Source organism: Amphiprion ocellaris, chromosome 11 (assembly GCF_022539595.1).
Source record: "Amphiprion ocellaris isolate individual 3 ecotype Okinawa chromosome 11, ASM2253959v1, whole genome shotgun sequence".
Taxonomy (NCBI): domain Eukaryota; kingdom Metazoa; phylum Chordata; class Actinopteri; family Pomacentridae; genus Amphiprion; species Amphiprion ocellaris.
Genome location: NC_072776.1, coordinates 3808897 through 3823297, shown reverse-complemented (window position 1 = coordinate 3823297; position 14401 = coordinate 3808897). Strand labels below are relative to the sequence as shown.

General features: G+C 41.6%; 1 protein-coding gene across 1 annotated transcript; it reads left to right on the top strand.

Annotated features, from left to right (window-relative positions):
- Positions 1-438: 438 nt before the first annotated feature.
- Positions 439-10648, top strand: shox (short stature homeobox). Its single transcript, XM_035956607.2, is given in 7 exon segments — positions 439-946; positions 2649-2857; positions 5863-5920; positions 6120-6208; positions 7917-7988; positions 7991-8129; positions 8484-10648. Coding segments are annotated over 7 exon segments (1182 nt in total). The 5' UTR covers positions 439-699; the 3' UTR covers positions 8852-10648.
- Positions 10649-14401: the final 3753 nt, after the last annotated feature.

Here is a 14401-nt window from a genome sequence, read left to right as displayed (position 1 = left end):
GTCTTGCCCTCAGAATTGTGTGTTAATCTCATTTTCTAGATCAGCTGACGGTCTGTAGGTTCTCATGGGCACAGATAAGCTTTCAAACACATTTGTCAACTCAACAAACAATAAAAGAAAAAAATCAAGGGGAAATTCCACAAACCCAGCATTTGTATCTCCCTAAATCGCGTTAATTAAATTTTCCCCGAATTAATTGGACCTAACAGCCATATACAGCCTCTTCGCAGGAGTGAGCCACCGTAGGCATTTTAATGACCCCGTAATTCAATTAACCGCCTCCATCAGTTCCATCATTGATTTGTGGAAGAAGGAGAAGAAGAAGAAGGAGAACGAGAGAGAGAGAGGGAAAAAAAGCTGCTGAAAGTTGAATTCTGCAAAGTCGAGGCGGCCTGTAATTGCTCAAGACACAGAGATCGGAGGGAAAGAGGGGGTGGGGGGGCCGGGCTGAGTTGGCCGTGTATAAATAGTGTGCTCTCAAATACACAGTCACAACAGCAGGAGTGATCTCACCTCCTCTCCACCCCTTCTATCTATCGCTGCTGCCTGCCTGCCTCCCAAAAAGAAAAAAAAAAAGAAAAGAAAATCCAGAGCGTATCCGCGAGCAGAGCTGGTGTATAGAGACACGGTAAGGTATATACTGACAATTCACGGTGGATTTCCCCTGACCAGGACCACTACTGAGCCACAGAGCAGACCATGGAAGAACTTACGGCATTCGTGTCGAAATCTTTCGATCAGAAAAGCAAGGAGAGCAGCAAAGAGAGTATCACGTACAGGGAAGTTTTGGAGAGCGGCTTGACGAGGGCGAGGGAGCTGGGCAGCCCGGAGACAAACCTGCAGGACATAACGGAGAGCAACCACTGCCCGGTGCATCTGTTCAAGGACCACGTCGAGCTGGAAAAGGAGAAACTGAAGGACTTTAACGTTTCGAGGGCGACAGAGGGTAAGAGGCTTTTATTTTTGCTTCATTTTTTTTTTGCATTTGGAAGAAATGTTCCGTGTTGGTTGTCGGGAAGTTCAGCTGTCTCACACCGGGAGCGACAGATTTTTTTTTTCTTTACACATAGCCGCAAATCCGTGGGCAAAAACAGAGTTGACGGTTTAAACGCGATTAGTTGGTGTAGTTTCCCTGAAAGTTATCACATTATTCTGTTATTACGGTGATTATTTTACAGAGCAGGAGGCGGGCCTTTGCCTGACCGTCCTTTTAACTGTTTAATGATTGTTTTCAGACATCCAGTCTTTGGCCAAACGAGAAATAAAATCACAGGGTCCTTTTAAATATTTTTTATAATCCAACTGTATTATTTATGTGCTGTTTAATATTGACTTTAACCTTATTTTGATGGAAATGTAACATCTTAAGCTACACTAAAATACTTGGCCACTACTAATCCAAGCGGAGTGTGCGTAAAACTGCCGTACTCCACTTTATTTTGTTTCTGTTTAATAGTATTGTATATACTCGAGTGCATTTTATATTTTAGCTGGCATCATTTAAAAGTTAATGTTATTGTGAGTTTTTAAAAAAAAAATCTAAAACCTGCATTTGGATTGCCATGCTCCTTCAGGGGAATCACACTAAATCTGTTTTTCAGATGTAAAATCGTGCGTAATTTAAAAAATCTGCCACAGAACACGCTCATAAAATGGATCTGCCTTTTAGAAAATCTGTCATTTATTAATTTTTGATGGACAGCAGGACAGGCCTCTTTTTTCTTCCAGCAGTCAGTCAGTGTGCAGTGGCCAGACCTGTAAACATTTAATAGGTCGTTTTGACTTCTTTTTGTATTTATGCTGCAACAAGAGCAAAAAAGGGGGTCAGCTGTAATATTCTGCCTTCCATTAAACCCAGCCGACAAAGCTGGTGGCTGCTTTTGTCTGTAGGGGGTTAATTTGATCAGCATTCATTTAAAATCAAATGGCTTCCAGTTTTGAGTGAAAAAAAACAGTTTCACGTCAGCAAACTACAAACAGTAAAATGCGACTGAACAGGCCGGTAATTGCCGCAGTTGTCAACTGTGTTTCTAATAATAACACACTGATAACAGCTAATAGCAGCCTACAGTATAGAGTAATAAAAATAGAACAGCCTATATAGTGACAGCTTTGCTGGGTAGTAGTGAGAATTACAGACATTTTAGGGTTTAATGATAAGAAATGGCAAAGCTGAGCCTTTTTATTTATAGCCTGGGATAACCTCAGTCTGTTTTACGCAGGGAGTAATTAGGCCCAAATCTTCTCCGTTTAGTCGAAGCTTAATTCTCTGCTCTTTAAATCGCTTATAGCCTTATTAGGCTTACATGCCATGCTCTGACTGATCTACTTTTATAACGGCACTGACATTAGCGCTGACTTATGGAGGCTGGAAATGCAGCCACAGGCCTCTCTCTCTAGAAGGACTAGGCTGCGTGATGTGTGTGTGTGTGCCTGTGTGTGTGTGTGTGTGTGTTGCTGTCAAATTGCCAGGCCTAAGGCCCCTGTCAGGGCCCTGTGTGAGGCTATATGTGCGACCTGTGATGTGTGTTTTGTGCGTGTGTGAATGAGAAGGAATAAAGCAGAGCTATATGTTTGTTTACGCAAAGCTTTCCGTTTCTAAACGCCTCTTCCTCTTTATTTCCTCCCCACCATGGGCCGTTTAACAGGGATATACGAGTGTAAGGAGAAAAAGGAGGACGTGAAGTCCGAGGACGAGGACGCACAGGGTAAACTGAAGCAGCGGAGGAGTCGCACTAACTTCACCTTGGAGCAGCTCAACGAGCTGGAGCGGCTCTTCGACGAGACGCACTATCCGGACGCGTTCATGAGAGAAGAGCTGAGCCAGCGGCTGGGACTGTCCGAGGCCAGAGTGCAGGTGAGGATCTCCTTTTTATTCCTAAAACTCTTGTATGTGATGCACATCAGTGTGCTGCTGCTTTTAGAGCAACAAACGTTTTTTTTCCTGATAATATTTGTGCAGGGATCGGAGCCTCCACCGCGCCTTTGTCTGTTGGTGACAATATTCCTGTTGCTGTGGAGCGATGTTAGCGTCCTTTAAAGACTCAGGCAGAGGTTAATGTAATTCTTATTTGAGAGGGTGATGTGTTCAGTGGCATCACTGCGCTCTGTGGGAATTGTGTTAATGATCTAATCAGTCCTTGATTCATGCTGCAAACAAACACCGCCATAATTAAGAGTAAATAAAAAAATGTGCCTCATTAAGAAGGAAATCGGACCTGATGGATTAATCTCCAAATAATTTGCTTATAAAACAATTAACACATCAGAAAGCTGCCCACATTATACAATGATGCAGTTATTTATTTTTATTTTTTCCCCCTCTTTTTTAAATAAAGGAAATCCTATCTGCAGGATTTGCCCTAATTTCGATCTTCTTAATATCACGTCACGTTTTAATAATAGCAACAAAGCACGTAAAGCGAGCTTTGTCTTTAATTTATTGTTTGATATAAAATAATTTTGTGTGTTCTGCAACGTGCAAAAATATTAAAGGATGTGAGGAGTGTTGTAGAAGCAGGATGAAATTAAAAACAGCCCCACGTCTGAATATCCCAGTAATATACAAAATACTGGGATTTCAAAGTCCTTCCATTTAATAGTGTTTCCACTTCTATGTGGTTTTGACGTGATATTTCTAAAAATATCTGCAAAAATTGCTGCACAATTACCGTGCATTTTAGGGTTTGTTACGTGAATCCATCTTCAGATTAAATATTTAAAAAGCCAATCTGGGGAATTTTTTTTGCATGTTTCCTCTGTGATGCAATTAAAAACAAGGAAAATAATAAATCTACGTTCATGTTCAGGCTGTGTGTTGTTATCAGTCACACATGTCGAACTGCTGTGGATGTTAGAACCTACTGTAGGCCTGCAAATCGTACTGTTACGATCCGAGCAGGCATGTATTTGGGGGGTAGGCAGAAAAAAAATCCCCAGCAATGATTAAAATGAATGAAGAGCCTGAATGGCTGCTTCAGGGGACGCGCTCTTATGTCAACTCGTATCCCTCCTCATTTTCTTTGTAATATCTGCCACTGGCTTGATGTAGTGTCCCCATAAAAACAGATTAGAAATAATTCAATTGTGGGCCAACTCTGCTGCTGTTCAGCTATGTCTAACAGGATGAATAAGCCCCATCATGGAGCTTTATAAGCCCACCGACTACCATTTTGAGCTCCAACGCTGTCGGACTGGGTTGACAGCAGCAGCCTATAATATGGAGGGGAAACGCTGCAATTATGGCAAATAAAGTGTGTTCAGAAAAATAATTTAGGGTGTAAATATGGATGATAAAGACCTGGCAGTTTGGTGGTGCGTGTTTCTCTGGTTAAATTGCGCAGAATCCGTGCGCTTCTTTCAGCATTTTTCCCTTTTTAAAGGCACTTTTACGCACACGGACATGTGTTGTGCGTTTTTTTTTCTTCCTCCTCTCCAGATTTAGTGAGAGGGAATTGCAGCAGAGGCTGTTGCAGGCTGTGAACCTGCGCTCCGAGCAGCTGTCAATGAATCTAATTGAAAGTTATGAGAGCTTGGTGAGGAGCAGGCAGTAATTCGGTTAGGACTAATATCTTTGGGTTTCTGGCGCGCTGCTAAATTAAATGTCATTATTCACTGTCTCTAATAAAAAATCAAAAAGGAAATGAGATTAGGGTATTTGTGAAGCGCATCATTGAGTGGCCCTTAATGAAGAAATAACTGTCTGAACCAGTGTAGTTCACTTTGCTTAACATACTGGCGCGTAATTGGAATTGATCTCGGGCCGTCTAATATTAGCCTTGATTTATCTGAGGGATCACTGAGTCTATGCAAAATCACCTGGGATTCTCATAAACACCTTTTTCTACATCATTTACCATTGTGGAACTGATAGATCACAGCATATATGATAATAACCTCAATTTATAGTCAATAATAATAATAATAATAATAATAATAATGAGGACATCCTATGGAATGATCTTACTTTAAATTTATTATATTTCATCTGGCATTGATTTAACGTCTAAATGCTGTGATATATTAATAAAAATGCATTTCTAGAATCATTTTTTTGCTTACATTTTTATTTCCTCGTCATTTTTTCCGTCTTCCTGCTCGTCTCAGTCCCTAATCGACACTTTATCGATGCCCTGTTGTTGCTGCTGAACGTCGCTTTACGCAGCTTCCAAACGGCACCTCCAGCCCTCCTCCTCCTCCTCCTCCTCATCATCATCCTCATCAGTCTGCGCCCTTTGTGGTCCACGACCAGCCGCTAATTTCGCATCTGTAAATGATAATCATTGCGGGGTCGAAGGGGAGGGGAGATAATGTTATTCAACGAGGCAAATTAAGTTGATGGTGATTAACAATAGGCCGCAGCCTGCAGCCTGCTGCTGCAAACACAGGCTGCTGCTTAACCAGTTATTATTATTATTTTACCATCTTAACGAAATACAGCATTCTGACAACACATACTCTGTTGTGTAATTATAGTGGCCTTTTTAGTATAAAACTTGCAGCAGCTTTGTTGTATTTTATTATTCAAACCCTTCATTTTCTTAATATCTTCCATAATAATTTGCTGTAATGTTGCATACAAAAGTTTTTGAGATTTATTTTTCCAGACTGAATTTATCTCCAGCAGTTTATATCCAAATTACTACTCTGACATTTGTGCACTCTAAATAAGCTAAATAGAATTTATTTCCTCAGATGTAAGCTGCCTCTTATTTTTCTTTTACAAATAACCGCCCTCTCCCATAATTACAACATTATTCTAACAATTTATATTTGACAATAACTAGGGCAGAAATGTGCATTTTCTCCTGTTAGTAATTTTTGAGCACATAGAATTAATTGTTTTGTTTTTTTCAATTGCAGGTTTGGTTTCAGAACAGAAGAGCAAAATGTCGAAAACAAGAAAACCAGATGCACAAAGGTAAATGTCTTCGGAATAATCTCTTTCTCCTTGTTTTGGGGTTATTTTTTAGTTATTTTTTTAATCATTTTTTATTTATTTATTTTTTTTTACACAATTTGACCAATTTTGAGTTCATGTGGAAAAACTCTTGACCTACCTCATCTCACATAACAACAACTGTCTGGCTGTCTGACAGACATCTTTCCCTTCTCTCCAGGTGTTATTCTGGGCAGCGGCAGCCACCTGGACGCATGCAGAGTAGCACCCTATGTCAACATGGGTGCCCTCCGGATGCCCTTCCAACAGGTAGGCCGCGCTTTTCATATTGGCTGACAAAGCTCGACAAACGTAGAAAAAGCTCCAGTCGGAGAGCACAAAAGTGAAGCCGAATTAAATGTGGAAGAGTAAAAACAAATCCAGCGATGATTATTCAGCATGTTGAGACACTTTGTGTTTGTTGGACCTGAGAGCACCTTTCACCTCCTGCCTGTTGAAGAGTGCTGGACGGTGCAGGTGTAGAGGAGAGCTGGACGGACATTTGATCTGCTGCTATCTGCTTCAGCGTCCCGGCTGCTGTGTTGTCTGTTTGACCCGTGTGAAAAGCAGCGGCCTAATTAAGCCAACAGTACGGCAGGCGTGAGCACATAAAAGAGATGATGAAAGCGGCGAATGGAGTGGGCTCTGATGGATATTGGCGTTGAGCTGCACTGGCAGGGGTGGAGGCTTGAGGCCTGCATACAGAGAGGTGGAAGCATGCACAGACTCACATATTACAATGCAACATTTGCACAGAAAGCAAGCAGATGGAGACGGTTTGGTTGGTTGAGGTCATGACTTGTACCTGCAAGGTGCTCTTGTGTTTCTGCCCTGTCAACCTGAAAATACAGTAAAATCATCAAAAGTATCTTTTAAAGATGGCGAACATTTTTGTATTTGTGCACAAAGATATAAACAGGACACATAAACGCTGAACTTTCACCTGTTTTGTCAGAATCGGATCAATTTCTGTCATGACTCCACAAAATCAAGTTTTTTTTATTGGTTTTCCATCAAGGCTTCTGCATTTTAATGAAATGTCATCGTGCCACATGTTTCTACATTATTAGTCACAGCTGCTTTTTGGTAAATGAGATATGTGGAAAAGTTTGTTGTCAGCACAAGGTTTTGTTTGGATGCTGTTGCTTTGCTCAGAAAACTATAAATCTGCGGTTCAAATTAATTTTCCGTTTCATTTAACAACTTCAAAATAAGTCACTTTTGGTATTTTTATGCCAGTATGAAAGGGAGCAAAGTGAAAAAAATATTTAGTCAAGTTAAAACTTTGACTTTCTATCGTTCTATTTTGGTTGGAGAAGAAAGCATGAAATACTTGAGTTTTCCCACTTCTTCCTGTGGTGTTTGAAACACATGAGAAATGGCAACAGGCTCAGCTCTCTCCCTCTGAAGTAAGAGGATGCTTAATTTTCACCTACTTCTTATAAAATAATTGCCAAGAATGTGAAAACTGATATCCTATGCTCCTTATGGTTTCTTTTTCCCCTTGACTCAGGAATATGTCTGGATAAATATTTATAACTCCAAATATGTGAATATCTTTTTAGTGCAAAATTGTTTATTTATGTAATTGAATACATAATCAGGATAACAAGACTGCATATTTCCAAGGGTATAACGGAGTCCTCAGTCTGAATTAAACAAATCTGTTCTGGGTCCTAGAAAGACTTTGATTCTAGACGATTAAATTGGATGTGGTGTCTGAGAGCAATGTATGATTCATTAACTTTTAGAATAGCTGACATGAAAAAAGGGCCAAAGCGCAGAGTGCAGCCCTTAACTATTTTCTTAGAAAACACACTGTAAGCAACAGCTTTGAGGGAGTAAAATTTGAGGGGGAATTTAATAGTGTCAGACTGTGAAACCTAAATCCTCAACACACACACACACACACACACACACACACACACACACACCGAGGCGCTCATGCTGACTAACTTTATATTTTGCTGCTCTGCAGGTCCAAGCACAGCTCCAGTTAGACGGGGTCACCCACTCCCACCCCCACCTGCACCCTCACCTGGCTGCTCATGCTCCCTACCTGATGTTCCCGCCCCCTCCCTTCGGACTACCAATCGCATCTCTCGCCGACTCGGCCTCCGCAGCAGCGGCGGTGGCGGCAGCTGCCAAAAGCAACAGCAAGAACTCGAGCATCGCCGACCTGCGACTCAAGGCAAGAAAACACACCGAGGCTCTGGGACTCTGACCCCACCGGGCTGCCCCTCCGCTCGCCTGATGCCCATAATCGCCTCTCACACAAGACTGAGCCTGTGAAAGGGCCGTGACACTCACAGCTAAAACTAAAATAAACAAAAAACACTGAGTGAGAAAGAAAGAGAGGAACACATACAGAGAGGGGGGAGACAGAGAGTGTGTGTGAGAGAGAAAGGGGGAGAACAGTGGAGGAAGAAAATAAAAAGAAGGAGGGAGCGAGAAAATTGTCACAAAACCAGCTGCCAAAACAAACCACTTGTAGAGAACGGTAATTAAATACCAATGAAATCACCTTTTACTTTTCGCCCAACAGGCAGGACTTCTGCGGGGCCAGTGGCTCAGTCCACTCCAGGCACAGATCACATCCCAAGGACCATACAAACACATGTGGATGTCTGTCTGAGGGCCGGCCGGGGCCCGTCAGACCAGAAGACGTTAGAACAAAGCAAACTGGCAGGCAGCAGCAGGGCCAAAAGCAGAGCCTCGCTGCCGCTGGCTGCCGCTGGCTGCCGCTGGCTGCCGCTGGCTGCCGCTGGCTGCCGCTGGCTGCCGCTGGCTGCCGCTGGCTGCCGCTGGCTGCCGCTGGCTGCCGCTGGCTGCCGCTGGCTGCCGCTGGCTGCCGCTGGCTGCCGCTGGCTGCCGCTGGCTGCCGCTGGCTGCCGCTGGCTGCCGCCATGTTGACAAGGGTTGAGCTTTGGGGGAAACAGACCCACACACCACCTCACGAGGCATTGGAACGGCTCTCATCTTTTACCCCCCCTCTCCTGCCCCTCTGCCCTGCCGCCCCACACTAGAACAAAAAACAAAAAAGAAGAAAAACATTTTTAAAAAAGGCCATATTTGTCTCCAACCACTGTGTTCCCTGCTGCTGCCAAGTGCATGAGCTCTAATGGAGGAGCGTTGTGGGACTGGTCTCCATCCACACCTGACACAAACGCTCGTCACCTGGTTTTAACACTGCCGTTCAACACCCCCCTCCACAGTCAAAGGTCTGATACTCCTTCCTCTTATGGACTCGTGCTGTAACAAAAGCAACAATTCCTTTCTTTTTTCTTTGCTGCAGAGGAAAGACGTTATTCTGGCATGTGTCGGCATCACTCCTCACAGCGTGCTCTCTCTCTCTCTCTGTCTTTATTTCTTTCTGTTTATTGTGTTGTATCTTGGGTAAAGAAGTGAAGATAGCCTTTGCACTTCAGGTCGTGTACGTGGGTGTTTACAAATGGCACTACAAGCAGATACTACTTTACTAATTAAAACAGGGGAGCGGGATTTGATATCGTCATGTGATCAGCAAACAGGACACTATCTTGGATAAAGGGTATATGGGATTTTTTATTTCTTTTCTTCTTTTGTAATTCTGAAAATATGAAGAAAGCATCAGTCAAACTGAAATGCAATGGTGTGCAGTTTAAGTGCAATACTGTAAATAGCAAAAAAAAAAGTAAAAACAGCTAGCAGTTAATCCTCAACGATAAAGAGACCCAATGACGTCTTTCTTTTTGTTGGATTTTTTTCATGCACTGTTGGAGTGTTGAATTTCTTCGCCAAACACACCAGGTTTTCTTACGGCAGTGTATATTTTGTTGAGGAAAGTCACTTAGAACCAGGTGCCATATCTCACATAACCTCCTATGTATCCAAACTGTTTTGTATACATCAGGCACAGCCGTCACTTGTTGAGGAAGACATGAGCACATTTTTCGGATGCTGCAGAAATTAGGGTAAATATAAAGTTAGTAACTACTAACAGCAGAAAAATTCCTTTAATGTTTGGATTTTGGAAAAATATTCAAATCAACAAATGAGCGCTGTTACCCCGAGCCAGGCAGGTGTTTCTGATTAGCTTCATTTTGCATGTTTTATGTGACATTTCATCTTTGATTTCCAAATAATCCAGACTGTATTTTTTAAAAAATTGTACCAAACATTTGGATGAAATTGAAAGATTATTTTGAGAACCTTTTTAAAAACACTGCTGTCAGAGCTGCGCTAAATATGCCGATGGGTTTCCGGTCTACGTACCTCTAACAGTCTCCAAACAGCATTTTCCTCCATTTAGAAATGTTTATCTATGTCTCCATTTTAAATTAAACATATGGGTGTTTTATTTATTATTTTGTCTGAAAGTTTATGAAAGATGAAATAGTTGAACTACAAGTGTACATTTTTACATGGCTTTGCATTTATTTTTGTATGTTTTTTTTTAAGTGTTCAATTTGAATTAGGAGGTGTGGCTGTAGTGCATTGTTTGCCTAAAAAAAAAAAATGTAGCGTGTCCGAGTTTACAGACATTTCAGGGATGGTTGAATTAAACAATACTCCATGGAATTTGTTGTACCCATTAAAATGATTACCATTTCATATGCAAGCATGCCTAAACATGAATCATCGTACGGTTTGTTTTTCCCCTTTTGATTCACAAAATATGAATGTACATCTTGTACAAGTAAACTATCAATAAAGTTATAAATATTTGTACTTGAGTTTTAAAATACTTTAACTTCCAAGCTTCGCTTGGCTGACGTGGAAACGTACTTTGCAATTTAGTCTACGCAGGAACACAAACAAGACGATAATCCCCGTAAATGACTTGGAAAGACAGCGCTGACCACATTTTCAGCATAATAACAGCAGTCCGGGACTAATCCTCCTCCCTAACGTCCCGGGTATTTTTCGTGATGCAGATTCTTGCTCCGCTCCGTTGTCTCGCTGTCGTGTTGTGGCTGATGCTCAGCAACTGTCTCAGCCTATGGATCAATATCAGTATGAGTCTGGAGTTGACGTTCACGCAGGCTCCATGTTAGCTGGCTCGGCTCATCACATCCAATCTGTGCCACACACCAGTGGAGAAAATTGAGCTGCTATAAAATCCAGATGCAACCCGTTCCTGGAGGCTCCCACATGGGTCCATCTCTCCCAGTGTTTGTCAGAATGACACAGACAGGATTGGTATGGAAAGTGGGGCTGTAATGTCGTCAAATAGAAGCAAGATGGCTGTAACTGGAGTGGGGAAGTCTGCATGTGTGGAGGGAAAATAGAAGGCGAGTGAGCGATTTAAGGGATACTGTATGCATGTCATGTAATCCTGTCCGACCTGGATGCTCAAAGAGGAGCTGTTGTCCTTGTTTCCATGATTAACTTTAAGCAGATGACATGAGAAGGTCAAGAAATGTTCATGAGCTTCTGCGTTTAACGTCCCTCCACATACACTCGGCTGGACGCTCCCACCACACATACTAAATTTTGCACATCTAAAAGAGTCTGTTTTTTAAGTGTATTAGCTTCCTCTGGGAGCCTAATTCCAGATGTGTGTATACAAAGTAATTACGCCGTGTGCTATAGTGGCTTATTGTCCGAGCCCCCGTACAGGAATTAGCCCAAATGGCGTCCTGTTGAGTGCGGTACCCCCTAGAAGGTCGCTGCACGTTTAATTTGTACCTCTTTGCTCATACATCAAGATTGAGTGATATAGTCGCAGACTGATGGCTCCGTATTTACCCGCTGACCTCCTCCGGCTGAGGCCAGGGCTGGAAATAACAGCATCCTTTTATGTGTACTAATAATTAGCAAGGCACACACGGCCATCCATCAACCACCAATGAGCCGTGGCTGCTTTGTCAACATGTTCAAGGACATAACGCTGTTTGTGTTGGCCGCCAGTCACAAATACACAATAACATATTAATAGAGGAGAGGAGAGGAGTGTGTAGGGGGAGATTTAGCCTCACATCTGGTTTTATTATTGGTGAACTTTTGTTTTTACTCGTCTGTGAATGTGTTGCTGTTGGTGGAGAATCTGGCTTGTAGTTTTTAATTGAATGCACAAATGATTCTACTATAAATGCGAACATTTTTAAAGGAATGTTTTGGATTTTTTTTTGCTTTCTCTGTCCGTCCGGTTCAGGGAAGCCTGATTTGCCCAACATGCGAGTCCCAGAAGCCTCGGTGCTACGCTGCGCTAGCCTAGCAGAGGTCAAGTGCTCAGGGGTCACGTGAAAATAGTTTTTATCACATTTCATTCTCATAATCCTCTTTGAAATGTCACACACAACTATGATCAGATGGAATGTGGGCTGTCGTAGCCTCAGCAGAAAGCTCTGCAGGGCACTGGTAATGGTGTGAAATGACAGAGCTCATGGGCCTGAGAAGACGGAGTATATTTAGCTCAAAGACAAGAAGTTGCAGCTTTTGTCATGCTATATGATGATAACTGGAGGGGGCTACTTTGCAGCAACATAACAGTCTGTTTGGTTGAGCTGGAGAGTTTTTCTTCACCAACTTTTGTGGTTCTTAAATCCCGAGTAAATCCTGTTCCGGCAGTTTCAGCTGTAACTTGAAGTGAAGCCACCCAGAGAAACCTCAGCTGAAAACAATCGAGCTGAAGTGCTGAAGTCACTCCGGTCGGCCGCGGATCAAAGGCCGCCTTTCATCCCAGTTTGTTTGGGTTAGACTTGGGTTTGCTTTGTTGGATAATGCTCATAAATGTATCTGGAGTCATCAACAGTGCAAAACTATATTAAAACTAACATTTTAAGTCTGGATCAACACGCTCTCTCACTCTTTTTTTTTTTTTGTTGCAGTGAAAGTGGAAAGTGTCGAGAATTTAAACTTAGAAAATTGAGGACAGGCATTAAGTTCACATTCCGTCCAGCTGTTTATGTTCCACTCATTAGCCGTTTATTTCCACTTTAAGCATTCAGTTTGTGTTTGTTGTAATCCAAATAAAGTTATCTAATAAAAACACGATATTTTCTGTCCTACTGCAGTGTCAATTACAAGCCATTACTAATCTATCTGCTCCATCTACAAACACTTTGCGTCAAAATACAAAAATAAGAATAATCTCATCTTAACATTGCATAAATCACATTCCTTTGCTGTCTTTTATCAGCATCCATCACACTCATTTATTACATACTCTCCCTGCAGTAAGTGTAGCATTTAGAAGACAGATGTAGTAAGAGATAAGGAATCTTAAATACATGGTGGCTCTGTTTGCTTTGTTTGGTTTGGGCTTTAATCCTCTGGTTAGTTCTGGTTTGACTGGCTTTCTGTGATGCGGGGTGTCGTTGCAGCTCCATCCAGTGGGCTCAAAGTATTTCTGACCGCAGTTTTTCCATGTTCTCCTCTAGTTTCAGCCTCGCCACTGCCAGACGGATCCATTTACGAGTTCTGAACGCTCTCAGATTAATGGCAAAGTCAAATGGCGGCCAAGTCAAAGTTTATTCCCAGTTTAATGATACTAAAAATGATCAAACGGGCTGACATGAATAATGTCGTGGATTTATTTGGGGAGTTTTAAGACACAACATTGCGGAATTTTTTATGATTAGAGAAACATTTACCTTTTTGTGTATGAATTGGGCTTTTCACAGAAGATATTTAGATTTGTCACAGTAGGAAAGGCACTGGTGTAAATAATCAAATGAATGATCCATTTAGCAACGTCAGTTTAAGGTCTCGTACTCAAACTAACATGGCACGCTGGGACACCTGGAGAGAAAAAAGTATTAGTTAAGATTTATTTTTCCCACTATGACAAATCAAAATGTCTCAGTGATTTCAAATGTGAACAGTATTTGAATGTTTTTAATTTTAAAAACAATCTATATGTTGCTTTTTACAGCTAGTGTTAAAATGATATGGATCATGTTTTGTTCTTACAGTGAAGTTTTGGTAAAATTATGACTTCATAGCAAAAAAAAATTAGGACTAACCCTAAAGTGTTAACAAAAAATGGATGAACCCTCAGTGAAATCACCCTTACATTTCCTAAAGAGCAGTTTTAAGTCTCCATCTTTGCAGTGATTGACTATCAGATGATCCAAGAATGAGCCAAGAGACGAAGCGTCATATTTGGGTGCAAACTTGTACCATTAAATAACCTTGATATAATTAAAACAGGTGACTTATATACAAATTCACCCCCAGAAATGTCGAAATTAGCTACAGAGACCAAAACTCTTTTCTATACCAGGCTGTAAACATGTTTATTTCTGCTGCAAATTTTGGCATTTTATCATGGGGCTCTATGGGGATCCACTCAGTTTTCAGTTCACTTCAGTTCAACATGCTTGTCTATAATATCCTTTTCTAAATATCAGGTTTTTCTCTCTGGAGATAAATAGTTGCATTTCTGCCAAAAACAAAATCAGAAGCTCTTCTCTATGTTGTAAAGAGGTGTGCACATTTACAGCGTTCTGCTGTATGTTGTTCTAATGATATCCAGGG